The following is a 26751-nucleotide window of genomic DNA, read 5'->3' on the forward strand; positions in this document are numbered from 1 at the left end:
GTGGGGAGAAAAGCGGAGATAAGTTGAAAAAGTGTGCAATTGCTAAGGGATAGAAGTTCCTTTTCCAAATTGGGCTCAGTAAAGAGAGAGACAGAGAGGCAGAGAGAGAGAGAGAGACAGATAAAATGTGTGCATGTATGTGTCCTTACCCTCGTCTAGTCCTTCCTGCGAGACCAACGAGTTAGTGAATACCACCAGGTCGGACAGATCTCTACTGAGCTTCATCGTCTTCCTCTTCCTCCCGCACCTGCAAGAAGACGGCATAGCAGAAACCGGATAAGGGAGGGAAGAGGGATGGAACAGAGAAAGGAGGACCAATTGCCTGACAGACACTCACACACACAATCTCAAAGACACAGTGACAACAGCACGAAACAAAGGGGAGTGTCGATCAAAGTGGCAGCTTACGGAGCACGAGAATGAGCATCAAATAAAGGAGCTAATTCAGACCAGGACACATGCAGAGAGGGATCACACAGACACACACACAGACACAGGCACACACACAAACACACACACAGACACACACACACACAGACACACACACACACACACACACACAGACACACACACAGACACAGGCACACACACAAACACACACACAGACACACACAGACACACACACAGACACAGGCACACACAGACACAGGCACACAAACAAACACACACACAGACACAGGCACACACACAAACACACACACAGACACACACACAGACACACACAGGCACACACACAGACACACACAGGCACAAAATGCGCTTTGACAGATCAAAGGGATACGAAGGCAGACCCACAAACGCACACCGGAAGCATATTTACGCAACCATGTTTGTTCTACAAGACACATATATTATGTAATTTAAATATCATACAGTACGGACGAAGAAACAGACACACACAGAACCAGTCCAAGATGAGACTTAGAATGACAGGACAATATGTTTCGTACAGCGTGTTCCTCTTAAGGAGGAGCCTTTCAGCTAAGTGACGATTCAGTTTGTGCCTCAAGCTGAGGGCACTTCTAAGTCAGGCTCAGGTCATTGTAGGACATTTAAGGCATGTCAGAAGGGGTTAGGGAACTTCTAACACATGAATGCACTCAAAATGTGTTAATGTCACTCCTTGCATTCATATAGTATTTACACGGTAAAAAAAAATTCTACTTCATTTTGTCTCCATATATGAACACCCCCTTTTTCGGGGGTGTTCATGTACATATTTTTTTACTCATTTAGAATTTTTATAGATATATTTTATAGTAACCCTGTTTCATGAAACCAAAGGTATTGTGATAATTGGCTTGACATGTGTTTGTAGTTAGTCAGGTATGTCCTGTCATATCATTGGTGCAGGCACAAGAGAGCTGTCAATGTCTAGTCTTGATTCTAGGCTTTGTTTTTGCCATTCCATATTGGTGTCTGTCAACATGAGGTCCAAAGAGGTGTCAGGGAATGTCAAGGAACCCTTTATGATCCTTAAAAGGAAACCTTAGACCTAAAACAACAGATTGAAACAATTAAAAAGAAAACGAAAGCACCGGTAAAGGGAAATGAACTACCCAAGATCCACTGCATACCATCTCATCTGTGAAATGCAGGGGTGAGGGTTGGACAAGTATGGTTGCCAGTGGAAGTGACTTATTTGTCTTCATTGAAAATGTAACTGCTGTTGTCGGCAAGAGTCAATACATTTGGAGATTTTAAATCAGTGCCAGAAAAAGACAAAATGCAGCAATGTCCCAATAATAATGGATGGCACTTTATACACAAAATACATTTAAAATATACTGTATAAGGTTTGAGCTCACAAAATAAAAGAACCACCTCAGACTAACAGACTATTTCTAACCTATCCCTGCATATTCTCAAAAGAGGAGTCAGCCATTAGCATTGGCCAGTGTGAAGACAGAAAGAGCCAATGAGAGCAGACCTGTTGAACTGTCCTCCCCCCTCTCTTCCGGAGGTCTCCTGTCCGTCCTCATCTCCGTCGGCGCTCTGGCTCTTCAGCTTGGACTTTGAGTGCCTCTGCGGGGGGACACAAATGCAGACACACACGCAGACACACACACACACACACACAGGGAACACCAATGTGTCAAAACACACATATAGTTCCCATTAGAATTGGCCATTCCAGCCTCGTGCTCAATAACAAGTGGTTAACACAGCAGAGTGCCTACACAGTCATTCATTGAGCATGTGATTCTGCCCACTCAAAAGCCAAGCTGCCAGCAGTGGTGTGTGTGTGTGTGTGTGTGTGTGTGTGTGTGTGTGCGTGCATGTGTGTTCTGGTTAAAGGTAAAGGAAGTTGTAACACATATCTATTAACGTGGAAGTGGAGAAGAGGATAATAGTGTCAGAAATTATAGTCTTTAAGCTGCTCTGCAGGGAGTAGAAAATAGACACACACACACACACACACACACATACACACCCCTGAGTGTCAAACATGAAGCGGGAGGAAGAATATTAGGCAGGTGGAGGAGAAATAGGAGGCGTGTTGAGCAGTAAGTTGGGATGAGGAGTAAGGGGAGCAGGAGGAGGAGCAGGACAGGGAGTTTATGTCATATCACAGTACACATGCTGTTACATAAATACAGTATCAAACCATGTGTTGTGTAATTACTCCATGCAATACCGTAAAATTGACTTTAATATACTGTAAAAAACTACATTTATCTGAATGTATGACCAATAGAATTACTGAAGTCAACCTTTGAGGAAAGAGTATTTATTTATTTCACAGTATTTTGTGGTCATTTCATAGAATTGTTGTACGCAGGTTGACAGTTAATATGTATTCACATACTATATAAATGCCTGATGTTTTGTATCATTTGGACTTCTAAAGGCTTAAACAAAGGCTTCTAAACTGCAGGGCATAACAGACCAAAATGGCATGACTAACGGCACAAAAATTTAAGGTTCAGAAAATTCCAGCAGTCAAATGTGTCCTCTATACTTAATGTGGCAGATTAGCCACGTGACGTGGATGTTCAATTGGTTCAGCTTTCTCACTGCAACAAATGCAGCCTATAGCAAGCCATGTTTCCATATATGTTATTATGTTAATGAACCCGAACAACAATACCATGTTTCCACTAGAGGTCGATGTTTTTTTGACGCAATAACATACAATACGATACAGTATTTTGTATGCGCAGAATTACAGTAACATCTGAAATAGTAATTTTGGCCATAATATACAGCACACTCCAGGAACATTTTCAGTGTGGCTTACTGATGATAACATCTAAAATGTCTGTACGAATGAGTGTTGTTTAGTTAGTGCGGGCGCGCATGCATGAACAGAAATGTAATTAAAGCTTTCAGACAGTCCCTGAATGAGAAAAACAAAACATGAATGGAAACTACCTGAATGAATGAGAATGCATGCACGTGTAACAAACACACAAGCAGCAGCAAGTAGCAGGATGACAGACACATTGAAATCAATTAGTCGCCCAGAGCTTCAGCCGTGAAACCGGATCCAGTGTCTACACGTCAATATCCTGACACTTTAACGTTCAACATCGAAATGCCATCATAGACTACGACATTGATTCGTTTGTCTGAGTAGAAACTCTCATAGATATTAGATAGAGAGAAAATAAAAAATATCGATTTGTAGTCCGAATCTGGACATTGTGGACAAAGATATCTGACATAAATCAAAAGGGATATGACAATCTGGGAAGAAAAATAGATTAATGGAAGGTCAGATGATCTCACCTTTTGCTTGAGGTTGCTGATAAAGGAGCGACTTTGGGATTTTTTAAGTCCCTCTTTGGGATTCTACAGGGGAAAGATAAACACAAATTAAATAAGATGAGAAGCTTAGGGACAGTTTGTGTGTGTGCATGTATTACAACCCCATTAGCACTTTGTATAGAGGCAGAGTGTGAGATGTCATTCAGCTGTCATAACGGTTATCACTCGTTTTAAGAAATGACGCTCACACCGAGTGGTCTCCTTTAGTTACTTCCCAGTTGATAAGTTCTCCATTCAGAAGAATATACAGCTTCATTCAAGCTTCAAGCTGAGTCAGCATAAAGCGTGAGCGTGGACACAGCGGCTTGTGCTTACAGTAGGTAGCCTGCTGTGTCTGAGGCTCAGAAGTCACCACTTCAAATGTATACATGAAATATCAACTTACACATTTTAAACATCATCACTTTCATTCACATTCTTGTTTATATACTTATCCTTATTTTTGTAATGTAACAGTTACCTAGCTCTTGGCCCACACGGTGGGAAACATGTTTCATTGAAACTGATGTTCAAACACATATTCTTCTATAAATAGAACCAAAACAGGAAGGGAAATTAAATATTAAATTCGACGATTTTATTTCTTCCTCCATAACAATGTATTTTTCAGTGAAAGACCCTTAGGCACAGACCTGCGTGCGTTTGTGTCTGTGTGCATGTGTGTGCGCATGTGTGCCTGTGTGTGTGTGCATGAGTGAGTGTGTGTGTGTTTCATCACCGGCCGTAGGTTCCTCTGCAGGCCCCCGTGCGTTGCCCTCAGCAGGGCTCGGATGCTGAAGCTGTCGCCGTCCTCCTTGTCCCCGATCTGAGACTCCTTCAAAAGAGAGTCCAGTTTCTTCCTGATGTGACTCTCCACCTGGTGGTGACCATTACTCTGGAGGGGGGGGGACGAGACAGACGGAGGGCGGACAGTTGAGTCAGTCATGGTTGTGAAGCCATCTGTCTCTGGTGGAACACACCAGGTCATTAGTGTGGCCCTGGCAGGGCTTGCGGCGCAGACAGGCATACAGGCAGGCAGGCAGGCAGGCAGACATACATCTGGTGGATGAGGTGAGATCCTACATAAAGCACTTTGAGTACCTCAGTAGACAGGGGCTGTACAAATACAATTCATGATTGTTAGCATTGTTGTTATAGACGATGCAGCCATTTCCAAGAAGCCCTACTTGTTAACTACGTGGTTGATATTAAGGATATCCGGAAATGTGTTTTGTAGGACTCTTCGGCATGTCATACTAATTTGGGCTTTTCGTTTGATATAATCTGCTGTACTGTTGTGAAAGATAATCGTCTAATAAATGGACGCACTGTACCAGAGCAAATTGAAACGATGCAATTGCACAAATGTAAATGAAGCATTCACAGAAGAGATGAGCTGTTGATTTTTGCTGCCTACGATTTTGAATAAAAGAACACATACGCACAAAAACAGACACTGGTTTCTTCACAGCTAATGCCAAATGGGAGCAAATTTATATTTGCAAGGATCTTGCCCTTGAGGCTGCCAAGTGAGCGCCTTGCTAAATTCAGCTTGTGCTACAACTGCTTCCAACAACAGATCTGGGACAATATTACCCAGTACATTACTCCAAACCTCTAAAAACAGGGGACAGTGTTTTGTTTTGGGGTTTAAAAATAATATGGATTAGTTGATCCAACAGTCTGGGCTCTGGTCTAGTTTAGCAGATTTCATATCTTTTTCCCCATAAAATAAAGGATAAACATTTCCAGCTAATGACCTTTCATTTATGAAATCTGTTCCCAAGTATTCCAACAAACAAAATAAGATTCATTATGAGATTGTGTATCCGCTGTGACAAAGAATGTATGCTGCTAAAACTAGTTGCTGCTATAGAAGGACAAAAGAAAAGCAATCTGTTAAAAAAAACAATAGGTCAATAAAAAATCTAATCCCTTTTAAATAATTTATCTTCAAGATAAATATTTAGAGAGACTTGGCTGATCCTAGATCAGGTGTAGCTCCTACAGCACATGGAAACCAATATAACGTGGAACGACAACACAATAAATAGCGGTCTTCACATAGTATATGCATAAATGTTCTATAGACACTATGAGTTAACAGGATCTAATCCAAAAAGTAATAATGCAGTCGATAACCGATAAAAACAAGCCTTAACAACTTCTTAGTTCAACTGCTTGTAACTCCTCAGAGATATAACCAGTATAAAAAAAAGCCAATAAACTTAACGATAGGAACTGGATTCTTCAATTCCACAAACCATTCATTCAGACTTCTAATTCCAGAACTCTTGAGTTCAGATTGTGACAGGCTCACTAACAACCAACAGCTCCCAAAAGCAACTCGAGTTAATCATCGTTAATCATCCATCATACCTCAGCATTATGGTCCAATTAGTGCAGAACTTCTGGCATCACAATGCTGTCTCTTGGAGCCTATTGCTCTACTTCTTTCTGTGACAACAGGCGTTCACACTGCACAGGCCACTATTGAACTGTACATGAGTGCTAAAGGGATAAAAGCAGTTGGGTGTCAGCTAGAACTTAGGCTTCAACCCAGCTGGAACTTACGCTGCTGTTCTTCAGTTTGAAGTCGTCCTCTATCTCATCAGCGCTGTCGTCATCTGACACCTCCCCCTCCTCAACATCCGCGGCCAGGTACAGGGGAAGTCGCTTTCCCTGGTGAAAGAAATTGGAGACATGTTGGAAAGAGAGATGGAAAGAGAGAGAGGAATTAGGAAGTAAGAGGGAGAAAGAAAGAGAGAGGGAGAAAAATAAATAGAGACATGGAGGTAAGGAAGGACAGAAAGAAAGAACCAATAGAAAGAAGGAACAAAGGAAAAAGCTCTATATTATACTAAACACAAGTGGGACAGTGAAAAGAAAACCAACACCATCATATCACCTACACACATCTTCCATTATAACTGACTCAGCTAAACCAGGAGTTATATAGTTCCCAAACACACAGCACATGCCGTCAGCCAGGCAATCTCTCTTCACATCGCTTAGTTCGTCTAGCAAATGAGCAGCCCGTTTTATGACACGTCTGCGTTGACAGTGGAGGCCTTCGAAGCTGTTCTTTCTCTCCGCCTCTTATACAGCCCCCCACACCTCCCGCTCTTCCCTCAGTAGTTAAAAGGAGAACGGCATCTCTAGGGGAGGATGGAGACAGAGGTAGTTGTGAGAGGCAGGAAAGCTTTTTATAGAACATCAATATTGCTTTTCCACCTTGTGAGACCTGGGTGAAAGTGAACCCTCCTGTTTAGAGATACGAGCGATCCTTTTCTCTCAGGATACAAAGGGTGATGTTTTGTTTTTACAATGTGGACTGCTGTCTACCATCGTGGTGTTACCACGTACAACCCTGTTCCCAAAAAAGTTGGGACGCTGTGCAAAATATAATGAAAAACAGAATGCAATGATTTGCAAAACATACAAACTCTATATTCAATAGAAATTAATACAAAGACAACATATCTTATATTGAACCTGAGAAATGTTACTGTTTCTTGAAAAATATATGCCCACTTTAAATTTGATGCCAGCAACATGTTTCAAAATAATTGGGACAGGGGCAACAAAAGACTGGAAAAGTGTTATGCAACAGGTCAGTAACATGGTTGAGTATAAAAGAGCATCCCAGAGAGGATGAGTCTTTCAGAATTAAACATCAGGAGGGGTTCACTGCTCTGTGAAAGACTGCGCAAGCAAATAGTGCCACAATTTAAGAATAACATTTCTCAATGTAAAATTAATCAACATTTTAGAGAAATCAAAATTTAGAGAAATATCTGTATACAAGGGACAAGAACAAATCTTTGGCCCTCAGGTGGCACTGCATTAAAAACAAATATTATTCTTTAGAGGAACAGTTCAAAAGTCAGCATCCATGATGGTACAGATGTGCATTAGCGCACATGGCATGGGTGACTTGCACATTTGTGAGGGCACCATTAATGCTGAACAAATATGTAAAAGGGTTTGGAGCAACATACTGTATGTGACTATCCAGACAATGTATTTTTCAGGGACAAGACATTGCAAGACAATGCCAAATCACATTCTGCATGTATTACAACAGCATGGCTCCATAGAAAGTGTCCGGGAGCTAAACTGGCCTGCCTGGAGGCCAGACCTGTCACCCATTGAAAACGTCTGGCACATTATGAGACAAAAAATACGACAAAGGAGACCCCGAACTGTTGAGCAGCTGAAATCCTTTATAAAGCAAGAATGGGAAAACATTCCACTTTCAAAACTATAGCAATTGGTGTCCTCAGTTCCCAAACCATTACAGAGAATTGGTAAAAGAAGGGGTGATGCAGCACAGTGGTAAACATGCCCGTCCCAACCTTTTTGAAACGTGTTGCTGGCATCAAATTCAGAATGGGCATGTATCTTTCCAAAAAACTATAACATTTCTCAGTTTCAACATTTGATATGTTGAATTTGTACTATTTTCAATTAAATACAGGGATACATGATTTGCACGTCACTGCATTCTCTTTTTATTTGCATACGTCTCTAACTTTTTTGGAAACAGTGTTGTATGTGTGTGGCTGGATGGGATCTTGTTTAAAGCAACTGCTTGCAAGAGAGCAACAAAGACAAATGAACAGGCGATACACTTGAGCTTTCCAAAAGAACTGTCCTAGTAAGAGTATGGTCTTGCCAGGAGCCAATGTGTTTGAAGATACTTTGCCCACTTCACAGCTATGACGTCTCTAGAACCAAACTGGGACGACACTGTGGTTTGGTCAAGAACTGTGCTGATAAATCTGATAGACTTTCTTCCTTTCACTCAAATCAAGTTAAGCCACTGTCGGTCGCTGTTTTCTATTCTGTCATCAGTGTGTGTGTGTGTATGTGCGCAATAAATAGGTTTCCTACCATGCATGCCTACTCTTTACAGGCCCTGGTCTGGTTATCCTACTCCATCCCAATGTGTGTGTGTGACTGGTAGAACACTGGCCTGTGCCCCACAGCCTGTCACTCCTCGACTGAATACCCAACATTTCATCCCTCTCTTCCTCCTACCATGACTAATACGGTGGCCTACTTTTCATCCTTTCATCCCTTTCTTCTCCTCATTAATTTCACACATTTTTTTGACAGTCGCTCATTTTCCAACCATAGTCTCACCCCACTCCCACCTCATGCTCCCAGCCAAACCCGATAAGACACATTGAAGGAAGAGGAGATCTTCACCAGCACAGCAAGAGGAGGACTTTGCACCCGATACAGCCGGGCACCTCTCAAGGTTTCTTCCTATTTTTTTTTTTTATATATATATTTTTTTTCCCTTTCATCTAGAGAGTTTTTTCTAAACAATATTTGCATTGCTGTCTGGATGCTGTTCTATACTGGGTATCCGTATGAGCCCTATGTGCCGGCTGCTAATACAAAGTCTCTGCAGAATACATTTTAATTATTCATTGTTTTATTAAGTAATTGTTTTAAAGTGAACAGGATTTGAATATTATTTTTATTTCTCCAATTGTTCTTTACTTTCGGACAGTCTGCACTTGGGGCTGAATCTCTCCTTTACACAGTATCTCCAGAGAAACAATTAAAAACAGTCCCAGTTGGTCCCCTCCATCTCTTTCAGTTCTCTGCTCTTTCAGCATTCCCCAGTGGGACCCCTTTGTCTCTGTTGCAAAATACTCACTGGAGAAAACCAATGGGGGGGGTGTGGACGGAGTGAAGAAATGCTGCAGGGAGAGATTAGGAAAGAAGCGCGTACTGCAAGCGCATGTCTACCTTGATGAGGATCTTCCCCTGTAGACATTGAGGGCTGGGAAGCTCTTTGGAATCTCTGTGGAGAGCATCTCCCAGATCGAGCTTGTCCCCCAGGATTTCTCTCAGGTGCTTGGCTATCTTCTTCTGCTGCTGGATGCTACAGTGGTTCTCTATGGACAGGATCACTGGGTACCTGGAGATAGAGAGATAAATAATAGAGAATTGATATCTCAGGGATTGTCCGAGTGGTGCTAAATGTAGTGTGACACTGCAGCCTGGGTTCTAGCTATGGTTGCGCCACACTGGCCGTTGGCGGGAGTCTCATTAAAGGCTGTGCATTTTGGCCTAGGAAACGGTTTCCCCTTGGGTCATGCTGCACTCTCAAGACTCCACGTGAGTTAGGAACCTGCAAGCTTGTTAGAGGAGGATTCTCCTCTGGTACATTGGTCAGGCTGACTTTCAGGTTAAGCGAGCGCTGCAATATAAAGCAGCATGGCGTGGCAGGGAATTAATCAGAACACACACATCCCAATCGCAGACTCTCCCGAGCCAATTGGGAGCTACTGAGAGGAGACAAAGCCATTAATATGACTTTGATATCACAAAATTGGATGCATGGATGCCAGCTGGGAAGTATATTGCTCTTCACAAGAAACTATCCAAAATTGACATCCTACCAAAATATAAAAAAACAACTACAACTGCGATTGCATCTTTGCCATTGCTAAAAGTGTCGAAAGCACTGACTCAGACTCAATCTCATACAGAATAGCCCGGAGGAAATGCAAGATATGGTGCACAATACTTATTTCCACTGTGTGTAAGTTCACATGGAGGAAGTGAAATGTCTTGTATCGAGAAAGCAGCTTCAGCTAAAATGTCATATGTTTTTTTAACATCCAGAATACGCACAAAGACACACACACATACAGTGAGACCATTGCTTAAATGTATACACATCCTGAGAGACATTCACTCATACAGTTCTCTATCGCCTGGGTAATGGTAAACGAGGGGCTGGACTTGAACGTCAAGTGTAACCGTGTGGGCGCTGACATTTCTCCAGTTGCGTGTAGTACACATTCATCGAAGCATGTGGCATTAGAGATAAAGAGAAACTGAGGGAAAGAGTGAGGGATAGCAAATTGCCACGTCAATCATTTCATAAAAGAGTGTCACAATCTCTCCATTCCACCCATTACGCGTCCTCAGCCATTCTGAGAAAAGGCTAATTAGCCAGCTAATTGCACAACAACGCGATGGCATCCTCCAGTCTCTAATGCCCCATGACACATTAACGGCTCATTTACCTGGCTGCCTCCTGCTGCACTGTTATGGAGCAATTGAAAGGTTCACAGTTACATAAATGACATTCCCAAGCAAAACTGTTGGTTGTGTGTGCCTGTGAGGGCATATGAACTGTACATGTGTGAGAGGTGTTAACAAACTCCAGCTGAATTTGTGACTGGATGGCTTGTCAAGAGTGTTTCAGGAACAGGGACAGGGACGGAAGATGGGAAAGAGTATGAGACAGGCAATGGGGGATGCTGCAACTGAGAAGTATACAAAGGAGCGGACAGAGGCAGCACAGAGAAAGAGTGGAAAACAAAAATACAGTGGAAAACAAAAATACAGTGGAAGACCGAAACACGGTGGAAGACCGAAACACAGTGGAAGACCGAAACACGGTGGAAGACCGAAACACGGTGGAAGACAGAAACACGGTGGAAGACAGAAACACAGTGGAAGACAGAAACACAGTGGAAGACAGAAACACAGTGGAAGACAAAAACACTGGAAGACAGAAACACAGTGGAACACAGAAACACGGTGGAAGACAGAAACACAGTGGAAGACAGAAACACAGTGGAAGACAGAAACACAGTGGAAGACAAACACAGGGGAACACAGAAACACAGTGGAAGACAGAAACACAGTGGAAGACAAACACAGTGGAAGACAAACACAGTGGAACACAGAAACACAGTGGAAGACAGAAACACAGTGTAAGACAGAAACACAGTGGAAGACAAAAACACAGTGAAAGACAGAAACACAGTGGAAGACAGAAATACAGTGGAAGACAGAAAAACAGTGGAAGACAGAAACATGGTGGAAGACAGAAACACGGTGGAAGACAAAAACACTGGAAGACAGAAACACAGTGGAACACAAAAACACAGCGGAAGACAGACACAAATGAATATAATCAACTGTAAAAGTTTTCAATCCCTTTGCTATGAGTGTTTTATAATCATGTATTTTACATGATTTCTGGTTAAATACACCAATCTCAGGGAGGTCCCACAGTTGGTTAGTATGATTCCTAACAAAAACTACATCACAAAGACGATGGAACATTAAAGCAAATCTGGAATGAGGTTCTTCAAAGGGACCAATCAGCAGTAGGATATAGAAACATATCAAAGGCCCCGAATGTCCCCTGGAGCAAAGTGAAGTCCATTATTAAGACATGGAGAGAATGAGACAACTGTGAATCTGTCTAGAACAGGCCGTCCTAAAAAAAACTGCATCCATGAGAGAAAGGCACTACTCAGGGAGGCCAACAAGAGATCTATGGCAACTTTAAAGAAGTTACAGAATTCCATGGCTGAGCTAGGAGACACTGTGCATACTGCAACAATAGCCCAGGTGCTTCACAAAAGAGGCCTTTATGGGCAAAAGGAAAACAACTAAAAAGTATCTAAATTTCATGTTGTAACACAATAAAATATGGAAAAGTCCTAAGGTTGGTGAATACATTTGAGGGGCACTGTAGCACTCTGCATCCCACTGTTCAGCCTCTGAAGCTAAGCAGGGTTGGTCCTTTCAATTCGCCTCACATACCATTAAGGCTACGAATCATCTCTATCTTTCAATTGTCTCATTCACCCCCACTCCTTCCTGCTGTAAAAAAAATCTGTCTACTAGAAATAATAAATGTACTACAATGTATGATATCAATAATGAAGAGCGTCAGCTAAAGTACTCTAATGTAAAATGTAGATCTGACCTTCCCCATTACAGTAAATTCATCAAAACAGGAACATTGTACATCTTGCTAGAAGTAAACGTGGAAATTACCTCAACAGAGAAACATGTCCTCCTGTGTGATGCTTATTTCCCCCACAGAGACCTCATACATTAATGATGGCAGCTTCTCGACCCAAGAGGGGCATATTAACTATTTCAAAGCCTGGGGACGACCTAAAAGAACCTGACACAACACACAGGAGGACAAACACCTACCAGGAAGTGAGAGCGTTCCCTCCACAATATGCCCGCAGAGACACAACTATGACAAAACTACCAAACAAAAATAGGTCAGAAATCCTGCAGCTGTCACACTCTTGGTCTGTACATAGTTAGTATAGGGTAGATACACCTAGCTCATACCTTGGCAGCAGTACTGTAGACTATTTTTAGCATCAACGTCAACCCAGAGTTTCTCAGAGAGCTCACTGCCTACTGACACCCATATCAGATCACAGCAAAAAAGCATAGCCTCCTAGGAAAGACCGATATTCAATCGAGGCATGCGTGAGAAAGCATGAATATGTATGCCCGTCAGCATTCCTATCAAATCTAAAAATATCAACCAGAAAACCTAAGAAAATGTACAGTTGACAAAGGTTTTCATGAAGAATGCAAACGCCTAAGAAAGAAGCGAATGAACTAACCCAACCAAAAACACTGACCCAGAAAAACAGGGTCTATTCCTTCTCTGTGGTAAAAAACTAAAATCGTATAAAACACACACAACGAAAAAGCAAGAACAGCATGTCAGATAAACCACTCTTAAAAAATTTGCAAAAGCTAAACAAAAAAACATACACAGCTGCCAATACAAAATACAGATGTCTGGATAAACCAGTTCTCCAACGTTTTTGTGCCCTATAACAAAATGCCAAGACCAAAACCAAATAAATTTTATGAACTTTAATCAGTTACTGAAGTTCTCCAATCAATGTAAATGCAATATAGGGCAAAATATAAATCCAATAGGTCTGTGGTGTTGAAGGTAAATAAACTAAATTAAATAGACAAACCACAAAGTCAAAACAGTTTTCAAAAGCTTCAAACTGATCTACTCATCTCTGGCTTCTTCCAAATATTTAAGGTCATCCCAATCCATGAAAGGAGAAACCGATTTGACCCTAATATGCATGAACAACCACCTCTGGGAAATCCAGTATCGTCAACAGCAGACTCCAGTATTTTCCTGCGTTTATTTCCTTGCATGCATTCTAGCTCAATCATGAGCATATGTGAATGTGCAAGCGTATGTGTGTATGTGTGAGTATGTGAGATGTGTGTTTTAACATTAACTACAACCCAGGACTTGCATACTCGCATATATGCCAACCTGATGCATTCAAGAATACCTGATGCATTCAAGAATACATGACAGGGAACTAAAGAAAACAGACCAGGCGAGGATGTCTATGGCGACATAACAGCAAACAGTAAAAAACTAATCAAATCTTCTCACGCTCCCGCTCACAACACTGGTGAGACAAGATGATACATTGACAGAAAATAGTTTGCTTGTGCACTGTTATGATATCTGAAATAGTTAAATATATGTGAGTAAAAATATACTTAGTGTTTAAAGTTTAACTGACAATGTCATTATTAAAAATGCATGGTTAGTGGTAGCTTCTACAGTAACTATGGAATTGTCTCCTTACTATTTACCAGATATTCACTTGTCAACACCTGTAGTTACACATCATTGTGTAGGTTCAGACTGAAGATGAAAATAATGATACTCATACATACCCACACAAAAACATGGATGTTTCAGTATCGCAGAAGAAAAGACCTATGTATCACTGAAAAGCAAAAAAATATGAGTGCAGATGGCATTATAGAACTATTTAAAAAAACAATGAATTAAGTTAATTAACACCCTTTTTAATATATATTGTTGACCTAAAAACAATGTTTAATAGATACAACAAGAATGGAATGTTTTTCAAAGATATCTCCTTCAGCACGACAACGACCCGAAGCACACAGGCAAGACAACACTGGAGTGGTTTCAGTTCTAGTCTGTGTGCGTACTTGAGTGAATGTCCCAGACTTGAACCCCACTGAACATCTGTGGCGAGACCTGAAGATTGCACTACTGATGAATTTCATCCAATCTGACAGAGCTTGAGAGGATCTGCCAGGAAGAATGGGAGAAACTGCCCAAATCCAGGTGTGAAAAGCTGATAGATGCATACCCAAGTAGACTCAAAGCTGTTATTGCTGTTAATGGCACTTCTAAAAAGAACAGAATTAAGTTTACTTTTTCAATAATTCGACACATAAGTTTTAAAATTATGGGATAATGTGTGTAACCTGACAGCAAAAACATTTATTAAAAATTCCATAACCCAAAAAAATTGGAGAGAGTGGAGGGGTCTGAATACTTTCCAAAGGCAGTGTAAATGAAATACATTTGCTGTCTAATTTGACCGTTAAGATCTGGGCCCCACCAATGAATGAAAACATATTATTTTCATCTGAAACATTATCTAAGAAAACAGTTGATTCTGAAATTGCATTGGATGGCATTGGATGGTTACAGAGAGAGTTAGGCTCGCAGTAACAACATCTTTACCAAAAGAAATATCACTCCCTATACTGCAGTCTCTCACTGCCCCAAGGCAATATGAGTTTCGGGTCTTAGGTCTGTAGTTGGCCTGGGACAGAATTCTACTGTAACAATTGTAGCTGTATATCACCCACCTTCAGTTAATAGATGGTTGCTAAACCAGGTTTGGGATGCAAGACATTAAGAGGATGTCTTCCCTCTACTCTGCGCCTGTGTCCAGCCTCCTCAGCCTTGACAACTCAAAGTTAAAGGCACATCGAGACCTTGATTCATCCAAGACTTTTCATTTTACAAATATTTGTTTTGATTTTATAGTTACATAATGAACTGATTTACATAATGAACTGATTTTGCTTTTCTAATAAGTTTTACAAATTTCTTAGTTGCCTAAAAGAATCTCAGTCAGAGTCTGAATCCGTATGTGCGATACTGAAACATCCAGCTTGTCTGAAATCACTCTTAAACTACAAATTTCAGTAGAAGAATAAGTCACCAGTTAACACATGATATACCTAGGGTGGTCACTGAGCTAGATAAAACTGCTTTCAAGTTTTTATAACCCACTTAGGTGGATTAAGCTCAAGAATGTACCAAGTTTATATTGCTGATAGTTTCTGTTGTTGATATATGTACTGAATTTTGATCTGTTGCACTCATCCTAGTCAATTTAATATTTACATTTGTATAATTAGATTTGAATGTAATAAATATTTAATTGTTAGATATGTTAATGTTAGTAATTAGTATTTTCTTTCTCCTTTTCTTAGTTTTTTTAAATTGTATCTCAGGGCAAACTTGTAAATGAGAACCTGTTCTCAGTGTTTTCCCTGAATAAATAAATAAAAACAGCTTTACAGCAGGAACACATGGTAAATTGTCAATAAACACACAGATTTCTTCCCTCTGGGCCAAGATGTGAGACAGGGATGCAACTTGAACCCTACTCTTAACAAGTAAATGTTCTGCAGAACCAAGACTAGAAAATAGCTGTTACGTTCAACAAACAAACAAAGAAATAGAACTCTTCACACACATTTCAATTATAAAGCCCTCAAAAGAGATATATATGGAAAAGGGCCTTCGCAGCCAGCTGGTCTTGGAGCTCTGTTCGCCAACTCAAACAGACCAAGCAGATTCCAGGGGGAGCAACATAGTTAGACCTAACCAATTCATTAGAAAACAAAACGAGGACTTCATATTGGAAAGTATAAACCAAATATCGACTCAGAAACAGCCCTACACAATGGAAGAATACCTGACCACTGTTATCAAGTTGAAATTAAACCTTGACTGAGTGAGCATATCTTTGCTACCAAAAAAGTACGCCACAGATGAGAAGACCAGCCATACAGTACTGCCCATAAACAGAGCTGCACCTCCTGCCAAACATACACCCACAAGAGAGAGACATTTTCCCCTCTGATTATATAGACCTGCAAATTATTTGAAAATAAATCTAACATAACATTTTTATCTGTTTCCTGATGTGCAATGGTTAGAGCACAGCAGCAAAGTTTTTGAAAAGGTCAACCAGCAGAGCAAAATATGCCACTTGCCATTTGTACTTAAATAATTTACATATCTTTACACCACTACACATGGCTAATATTTGAAATGTCTTAATCATTTTGCAACTTTTAGGTGTTCAATGTTTACTTAGAATTTGAGTGTTTATTTCCCTTTTGTTTGTAATAATTTTTCAAAATGTTCACATGCTTTGGCAATGTAAATAAATGTTCCCCATGCAAATTACGCCCCTTTGAACTGAATTCAGAGAATGTTTCAGGAAGAGGCCAGACAAATCAGGTATCTCTCTGCCTCTAACGATGACAAATCCCAATGCCTTTTTTTATTTAAATAAATATTTGAAATAATTTTTGTTAAATAAACCTAGTTGAAAGAGACATTACATAATATTGAAATAAGGAGTTTCTCGAAATAAACCATTTGAGAAGAGCTACTTCTGCTCTAATTGGTTCTTTACCAGAGAGATGGAGACATAACAGACCTGTGAGTCTGGGGATCACCATCCCAGCACAGTATGGAATCTCTCCGTTTGAACACACCCTCTAACGAGCCTGCAGGACCGTTGGAAAATTACCAGAAAAAACACACAACAGACGGATAATTCTCAGATCAATACCGCAGTGGAGGAGTGGAGTATCTTTGCGCAGGGCGTGAATATACACATGCGCATAATGAGAATGGAGGGAAATGGGGTACTTACGGGTTGTTGATGAAGGCATATTTGTCGATGGTCTCAATGACAGACTTGAACGTGATTTTGGAGGTGAGAGTGTAGCCGTGCTGGACCATAGGTTCACCATCAGGACCATCCCAGCAGTCCACTACAGACAGAGAGGGAGGAAGAGAGAGACACAAGGTGGGGGGGGCGGGGGGGGGGCAGACAGAAGGAAAAAGGAGATAGACAGAGGGGAGGGAGATGGATGGGAGGCGGCATGTTTAAGGAGTTTGTCCGGGCATACATGTCAATGAGTGAGCGTGTGTGTGCGTGCACGTGTGCTGCCTTACCCTCCACACATCGACAGCCGGCCTGTAGTACCCAGGCGTACATGTCGGTCTTGGAGTGGGACAGCAGCTGATCTCCGGTCAGGTACGTGTTGTGCGACGACGCAATGTAGTAGTTACACAGAGGCTGGTCCATGTCCTGGTTCACATCATGGTGTTCAGGGTTGAACACATCACACATGGGGCTGCGCATGAAGCTGGTGAAACCTGTACAAACACACAAACAAATAAATCAAATGAAAATAAATAAAGACATGCAAATGATAAACAATGATAACTGGTAAAAAGATTTATAAAAAAAGAAGCTGTATCCAGGTCAATCTTACTAAGAGGGTTTATGTTTAGATGAACGAGACTGACAGATTTGCTTAGGGATGCTTCTTTTTTATAGTGTAAACGAAGTAGGAAAAATCTCTTCACCTTCCAAGGTAACTTCGGACACTTTCATACCTATACTTTGTGTGGCTATTCAGACATCGTGTCATTCAGGGTTTACTGGAGTGGAATGAGCAGTGATGTCCAGATATTTAGGTTCTTCCAGCTCCATGAACAGAATCAGGAAAAAAAGAAAATGTCTTTGGGAAGCAACAGCACTTGTTCGACGAAGAGATGTCAGTGTCCGGGTGTAGAACATTTTCAGTGATTTTATACGCTTTCCAGGTCAGTGATCTGGAGAAAGCGCATGTGTTTTGCTTCACAGGGCAGCAAGAGTAACTGAGTTTTACTGCCAGAATAGAGCGCTTTAATGCAAACAGAAACTGCTGACTGCATTTCTCCACAAACTAGTGCTTTTTCAATTCTCAGGGGATGGAAATGAGGAGAGCGTTAATCGCGGAGAGGCATGCCTTTGATCATGGGAGGTTGGAGGTGGAGGAGGTGGGGGGGGCAAAGCAGGAGGAAAAAAGTTTGCGAAGAGTGCGAGGAGAAGGACGCGGGGAGGAGCAGGACATGATGAAGGAGAAAGAGGATAAAGCCTGCAGCGAGGAGAAACCAAGGCTGATCGAAACGAAGGCTGATCGAAACGACAGGCGTTGACTAATGTAGTGTTTTTCATTGGTGTCAGAATGGAAGGCCTTGAGGCCACCATGGGAGATCAGGGCCAGCCATCACCGTGGTGATGCATAGTCAGGAATTCCTCATAGTCTCTCTCTTCTACACAAACGCCTGAACACACATACACAAAGACAGTACATGACCGAGATACTGTGCAATCACTAGCATACTGTTGACATCAGAATGACAGGACGGCCTGTCATTCTGACAAATCAAATTGAACGAAACACACACGGTCATCTGACACAATCCGGTAACGCTCGACCACTTGCACGCAGATTTGTCTTCAGTGGGCCGTGAATGCAGCCAACACATTTGTTGCATCGGTCAGACACTCTGAGGCTTTCGTTATTTCTCACTCTCTAGTCCTTTCTCTCTCTATGTCTCTCTTACCATCTCGATTTATCTCCCTGTTTTTCATACCCATCGTTTTGCTTGTCTTTCTTTTTCACTTTCTGTCTTTAATTTAATTAACTGTATAGTCACTGTTTAGGGCAACATAGCACTAAATATTTTTTCTCATAATATGACTACTTGTGTTGCTCTCCTGGTGCTCTGAGGGGTGTTTGGAAATTTGATCAGAACCCCAAAACTAGCAGTCTTGGGTTCATTTCACTGTAGATGACGGTATTGTAATGAAAGGTTTAAGAATTGCTTCCCTTTAGGTAAGTGTGATATTTAATAGCTCCATTCTGAACATTAAGTGGATATAGTCCAAAACAATCTCTACATGTATTGTTTGGGGTTTTTACTTGGAGAATACAAAAGAAAAATGTTGCATCTAGAGCAGCGTTGCTCAACCTTTTCCGCGGGATCTGCTGTCTGGTAGGTTTTCACTCCAATTCTAATTCCAACACTTATACAATAAATAGCTGGATGAAAAGGTCATTAGGTGTAACCCAGGGATGGGTGTTTTACTTAAATGAATATTATATTACAGCCATTAATAGGTCTGGATTTTCTAAACAAACAGCACGCGTTTCTTCACACAGTGAATATACAAACAACACTTAAAAAACTATTGATGACATCACTTTTAGGTGTTGAAATACATGTACATTTACAAATATACATTTACAAAATGCATTTCATCTTGCAGTCACCAATATTTTCTAACATAATGGAGTAACCTTGGTAAGACCACAACTCACCCTTCTGAAAAAGATATCCCTGTTTGGAATAGTGGTTAGCACACTCAACTTAGAAGCCAAACATTATGGATTTGAGGCCTGCCAAATGCTATTTTTTTTTAAATATATTCAAAAATACATTTCCTAAATGTATTGTACAATATATTTAATGTGTTTTCCGATACATTTTCAAATGCATCTCCAAAATATTTTGATACATTTCATAGGCATTTGTTAATATATTTCTAAATGTATTAATTACATTTCCTTAAATACATTAACTGGCCAATTTCTGTTAATTTTAAATATATCCTAAATATGTTTTAAAAAATATATTTTAAATGTATTTATTTTTCATATGGGTCTGACAGAATATCTAGGTGCCATAAGATCTCCCTGGATTTGGAGACCTGAGTACCATAAGAGCTGGGTTAAAGCTGCATCTGTCCCACCCCAATCTCTGAGGGAAGAAATTAGTGTGTTTCTTGCCAATTTCAACTGCAAACTTTTTGTTTGTTTACAAATATTATCCCCCAACACCACTTTCCATTCATTTGTACAGCAGCCCCCACTTTCAAAATGAGTCAAAAGCTTTTTTTAAATCCACAAAACTTGAGAAGACCTTGCTTTTGTTTTGTTTGTTTGTTAATTAGGGTGTGCAAGGTGTACATGCGGTCTGTTGTGTGGAATTTCAGTTAGAAGCCAAGTTGACATTTGATCAGGGAATTGATTTTACTGGGGAAATGTTGGAGTCTGGCCTTGATAATAGTGCACAGGCCTTTCCCAAGGTTGCTATTAATGCAGATTCTCCAGTGGTTCATAGGGTCTTTTGTGGATTGGGGTGATTAGATCTTGGTTCCAAATATGGTGGAAAATGTCAGAGCTGAGGATAATGTTGACAATTGTTGTCTGTGATTTTTATTGTGTAGTGTACCATCAACATTTGGAGGGTTTTGATTTTGTCTTATGTTCCCCAATTGATTAAATCAATAAATGAATTAAACACTAAGCATCTGCCCCTCAAATTTTAAATACAGAAAAATAATTAGAAAGATTCAAGGATTAAAGAAGCTGATTTGCATGGCCATAGGGGTATAAACCAAAATGGCTTTGTGCAATACATCATATTATCATAATGTGTAATGAAGTGTGAGACAGATACGAAAAATGTTATTTTGTTAGGTTTTCTTTGATTTTGCAATGCCTCTATGTTACGCCGATCGCACTATAAATCAATTTGTTTGTAGTTGCACATTTTTTTGATTGATAGAGCCATTTGATGTTTTTCAGCGATTATCCTATCAGCAGATATGTTTATAAATGTACAAGGTGTCAACAGTTTTCCGCTTTCAAAAAGACCACAACTGATGAGGTGGTACTTCCTGCTTTGGTCCAGTCCCCCTCCACTCGCTAGGTTTTGAAAACACCGGCCAATCACTCGCAGACTCCAGAAGAAAAAAAAACACCCAAACTTATACAATCATCTGTAAATCGACCCGCCCAAGCCCATTTTTGCCCACACAATGTCATTAAAAATTGCAAAAAAAATTTGGGAAACCCCCTCATCTGGCAACACTGCTCAGTGGCCTGGCAACTGCTAGCTAACTAGCCAGCTATTACGAAACACAATGGCTTGTCATCATGATTTAAAGGGGGGGGGGGGAGTAATGATCTTAAGTGGTGATTTTGAACCATATGTCTGAACATGAGATTTCTGCTGATGATATATCCTGGAGAATGTATTTAATAATCACAAATGCCCTACAACATTTTAATCTGGACCAAGATGGCAAATTAATTAATTAATTATATTGATGCGTGTCTAGTTTCTGCCTCTGTTGGCTAAGTTAAGAAGATATCGAAGATTAATCTAGTATTCTACAGAACTGTAAAATGTATATCCAACTCTTTTTAGATATGGTTACTGTTCTTAAAGCTGTAACTTATTAACACATTGCTTATTCAAGACCATGTCTGTGGTTATTTACAATGTAGATATGTGGCTAGCAGTATAGTCTACTCTTTTTAGATAGGGCTGCTGCTGTTAAAACTGCAGTTTATTTGAGCCTTAACATTTGCTTGTTTTCCACTGTGTTGAGGAGATGTTGTATTTCTCTCACACATTGGTAACATTGCTTATGTTAGTAATTAGTATATTAAGTAGTTCAGCCATTGTGAAATTCCCCTTTAATTGTGTACTTTTTCAATATTTCCCCCAAATTAAGTTTTTACATTCCTTGTCAAACCCATTGTTTCTGCTATTCCCCTTGTAGACACTAGAGGGCTGAAATTGGACTTGTATTTTTGGATTTGATTTCTTTTCAATGTAATATCTTGAGCTGATAGATATTACATTAAAACTGACTATTCTGTTATTGTACTGCTAAGTTAGCACCTTTGCTATTGCAGCCAAACAATATATTTAGGAAGTAGTCTGGCAGTGAATGGATTTGATTGTAGCCAATTTATCTTTGGTATGTTTCTACAGTATCTTCCTTCCATCCATAGCATTGCTGAATAGCAGGGAATTTGTTGGGTGTGGGTGGTTGGTAGTACTGTTCAGTTAGGTTGTGATTTTGCTGGGGTCTGAAAGCACTGCTAATGGGCTGACTAAATCATCTTAGAGACTCTGGATTGAGCTTCATGATAAAGTAGTCTACAGTATTGCAGCTTCTCCCTGTCTTTCTCTCTCATACTTTCTCCAACTTCCCGCTCTAAAGTAACCTCTCTCTCCCTCGCTCTATTATTCCCTCACCATATTCTTCCGTCATCTCTTTCCTCACCCAATGCCTTTGTTCCTTACTCAAAATATCCAATCTCCTTCTCTTCCCTAGCTGTCTGAAGTGTGTCCCACACAGACACACAGTGACTAACGACTGGTTTAGAAACGCAAACACACACACACACATACACACACACACACACACACACACACACTAGCACCTGGCTTGAGGTCAATCAGTTCCGTCAGCTTTGAGACAGGTTTTGGCTCGGAGCTCTAAATTTGGTAGGTGTTTGTGGGTAGGGGAAAAACAAAGGGAGATTGTTAGAAAGTGAACAAGAGGGAGAGAGAGATGGGAGAAAGAGAACAAGAGAGTAAACAAGAGCGAGGAAGAGAAGCAGGAACAGGGGGTAAGCGAGAGAGAGAGGGAGGGAGAAAGAAAGAGTAAGGGAGAGAAAGGAAGGAATAAAGAGATGAAGGGAAAGGGTGGAGAAAGAAAAGAGAGAGATTGGAAGAGAGAGAGAGAATGAGAGAGAGAAAAAGAGGAAGAGAGGAGATATAAGGCGGAAAATAAAACCAGTTACATTAGAGAGAGGGTGACGGGGGGGCTTACCCTCAATTCCCAGGATGCCTTTCTGTTTGTTTTCTTCAGACATCTCAAACTTATCAATTACATCCAGACAGTACTCTGTAGTCACATTCACCATCTGTGGAGACATAGAGCCACACACACACACACACACACAATAAAGAGAGGAGACACAGGAGGCTAGTAAGATTTGAGGTAAAGAAACACTGTCACAATGTCACGTCTTTGAGGCTATCAGAGTAACCGCCTGCCAATCAAATCAGACTCCTGAGACTCTCATGAAACCCAGACTTGTCAGCTTGTCACACAGAGCCATAACCTGCCGGTCCTCTAAAGCCAAACTCCTTCTTTAAAACACACACAGACACAAACACAGAACCCCCCCCCACCTCCCCAACCCCCCCCCCCCCCCGAGTATTGGTGTCTAGACTGAGGCAATAAGGTGGACTGCGGGGCCTCAGCTGGATAACCATTACTCTGGCCATAACAAAGCCTTTTTCTACTTTATTGAATGGGGATTCTACAGCAGGGCAGAGAACGCGTGAGAGACAAGCACATAGACACAGAACAACACACAAACACACAGTCAGATAGACATACAGAAAGACACGCAAACACACTGAGAAAAAGACACAAAACACACAAACAGCCTCTCTACACTGGGGATGTAACAGGAAAGAGGGAGACAGACACACAGACAGACAAGACAGATGGACAGACAGACACAAAGACAGAGACAGATGGGCACAGAAGAATGGACAGTTGGCCGGAGAAAAAGACAGTGATGTGACAGTGATGAAGAGCTGAGGAGGCTGCCCCAGAGATGGCCCATACAAAGCCAGACCTTTCATCATGAAACACACCAGGATATTCGGGAGACAGGAAAAGCAGAATAAACAAACCTAAATCTGTTTCCCGGGGCCGAAGCTCAGGAAGTGAAAGTAAAACAAGGTACTGTAGATCACTAAAACTGCATAATCTAGTGTCGTCCGTGACCCCAACCTTTTGTTCATTGCACAGGAAGTGGGCGAGCTCGTCAACCATCAGATGATCCTTCTTGTCGCTGTAGCTCATTAGCAGCAGGTACAGGTCCCGGCGCAGTGACATCATCTTATAGAACACACTAAACTCCTCAAACGTCAACGTGCCCTGCTGGTCATCCGAGTCCGCTTCCTGTGGGAAAAGGAAATTACATCACAAGTAAGAGACTGGAGTGTTTGGTTAATCCGCTCCAACCAACTGTCCAAAATGTCTTCCTTGACACTCGAAAACAACAATCTTTCAATCTTAGCTCAACAGCAGGCACTTTTATGAAAGCCATGGACCCCCAACCTGGTCTGGTACTACAGGTGCTGGTCATAAAATTTGAATATCTTCAAAAAGTTGATTTATGTTAGTAATTCCATTCAAAAAGTGAAACTTATATATTATATTCATTCATTACACACAGACTGATATATTTCAAACGTTTATTTCTTTTAATTGTGATGATTATAACTGACAACTAATGAAAATCCTAAATTCAGTATCTCAGAAAACTTGAATATTACTTAAGACCAATACAAAAAATTCTTTTTAGAAATTTTGGCCAACTGAAAAGAATGAACATGAAAAGTATGAGCATGTACAGCACTCAATACTTAGTTGGGGCTCCTTTTGCCTGAATTACTGCAGCAATGCGGCGTGGCATGGAGTCGATCAGTCTGTGGCACTGCTATGGTGTTATGAGAGCCCAGGTTGCTCTGATAGTGGCCTTCAGCTCTTCTGCATTGTTGGGTCTGGCGTATCGCAACTTCCTCTTCACAATACCCCATAGATTTGGGGTATTGTGTTTGCTGGCCAATTAAGAACAGGGATACCATGGTCCTTAAACCAGGTACTGATAGCTTTGGCACTGTGTGCAGGTGCCAAGTCCTGTTGGAAAATTAAATCTGCATCTCCATAAAGTTGGTCAGCGGCAGGAAGCATGAAGTGCTCTAAAAGTTCCTGGTAGACGGCTGCGTTGACCTTGGACCTCAGAAAACACTGTGGACCAACACCAGCAGATGACATGGCACCCCAAACCATCACTGACTGTGGAAACTTTATACTGGACTTCAAGCAACGTGGATTCTGTGCCTCTCCTCTCTTCCTCCAGACTCTGGGATCTTGATTTCCAAAGGAAATGCAAAATTTACTTTCATCAGAGAACATAAATTTGGACTACTCAGCTGCAGTCCTTTTTGTCTTTAGCCCAGGCGAGACGCTTCTGACGCTGTGTCTTGTTCAAGAGTGGCTTGTCACAAGGAATGCAACAGCTGAAACCCATGTCTTGCATACATCTGTGCGTGGTGGTTCTTGAAGCACTGACTCCTGCTGCAGTCCACTCTTTGTGAATGTCCCTCACATTTTTGAATGGGTTTTGTTTCACAATCCTCTCCAGGGTGCAGTTATCCCTATTGCTTGTACACTTTTTTCTACCACATCTTTTCCTTCCCTTCGCCTCTCTATTAATGTGCTTGGAAACAGAGCTCTGTGAACAGCCAGCCTCATTAGCAATGACCTTTTGTGTCTTGCCCTCCTTGTGCAAGGTGTCAATGGTCATCTTTTGGACAGCTCTCAAGTCAGCAGTCTTCCCCATGATTGTGTAGCCTACAGAACTAGACTAAGTGACCATTTAAAGGCCTTTGCAGGTGTTTTGGGTTAATTAGCTGATTAGAGTGTGGCACCAGGTGTCTTCAATATTGAACCTATTCACAATATTCTAATTTTCTGAGATTAGTTGTCAGTTATAATCATCAAAATTAAAAGAAATCAACGCTCAAAATATATATCAGTCTGTGTGGAATGAATGTATACATTATACAAGTTTCACTTTTTGAATGGAATTACTGAAATAAATCAACTTTTTGATGATATTCTAATGTTATGACCAGCACCTGTATAAGGAAATGCATAGAAAGGGCAACTGTGTTCTGTAACCATCCTTGTACTCCTTGGCGGCGCCATATAAACAATGGACAGTGAAACAACAGTGCCGTCAGGCAGTTCCCACTTTCAGTCCTCCAAGGTGCCCTTGTCAATTGAATCACATACCATTGCCTCTAATGTAACTGGCAAGGCATTATATAGGTAATCCCAAAGGTACATCTATCAGACTGGATTTCCTCCATTTCCCCAGGTAGCCAGTGCAATAAGACAGACTTTTAGCGAAGATAACGTGACCTGGAAATCCTATTACAGTTCCCTCCATTTTTCCTTCCGCGCTTTAGCCTCTGCAGCCTCACTAACACTCCATGTCTCTGATGACTTTAAAGGGATTTTGTCATTAAGGGACATTTGCTTGCGGTCCTTGTGTTTAGCTAGTTAGCATTCTCTCGCAAACTACTTTTAAATCCCCTCATAATATAAAACCGATGCATACAAATTGTATCTTTATATGTCTCTGGAGGAGAAGCGATAGGGAGAGAGAAAGAACAAGATCATATGCTACAGGGCTTGAAGAAACTGCTAAAATCCTGAGCTATCCCTTAAAGTTTCTTCTTGCCATCTCCCATTTTTACATCTATCTATCTCCCTTTACTCACTTCCCCATTTTCCCCAATACTGTACATCTTCCTGTCTCCTTAGGATACAAATTAGCTGGGCA

At 41.0% G+C, this 26751-nt stretch overlaps 1 protein-coding gene across 8 annotated transcripts in view; it reads right to left on the reverse strand.

Annotated features, from left to right (window-relative positions):
* plch1 (phospholipase C, eta 1) overlaps nucleotides 1–26751 on the reverse strand; it is a 79318-nt gene that overhangs the window by 11263 nt on the left and 41304 nt on the right. For all 8 annotated transcript variants that reach the window (XM_020050495.3, XM_020050484.3, XM_034293533.1 and 5 more), the window contains exons 5-14: nucleotides 24126–24296; nucleotides 23148–23241; nucleotides 17633–17836; nucleotides 17328–17448; nucleotides 9517–9688; nucleotides 6325–6432; nucleotides 4490–4645; nucleotides 3733–3795; nucleotides 1931–2025; nucleotides 150–247 (exon numbers count right to left, since the gene is read on the reverse strand). In XM_020050495.3, coding sequence (XP_019906054.2) covers nucleotides 150–247; nucleotides 1931–2025; nucleotides 3733–3795; nucleotides 4490–4645; nucleotides 6325–6432; nucleotides 9517–9688; nucleotides 17328–17448; nucleotides 17633–17836; nucleotides 23148–23241; nucleotides 24126–24296 — 1282 coding nt within the window. The remainder of the gene's footprint in view (nucleotides 1–149; nucleotides 248–1930; nucleotides 2026–3732; nucleotides 3796–4489; nucleotides 4646–6324; nucleotides 6433–9516; nucleotides 9689–17327; nucleotides 17449–17632; nucleotides 17837–23147; nucleotides 23242–24125; nucleotides 24297–26751) is intronic.

This window comes from Esox lucius, chromosome 1 (assembly GCF_011004845.1).
Source record: "Esox lucius isolate fEsoLuc1 chromosome 1, fEsoLuc1.pri, whole genome shotgun sequence".
NCBI lineage: Eukaryota > Metazoa > Chordata > Actinopteri > Esociformes > Esocidae > Esox > Esox lucius.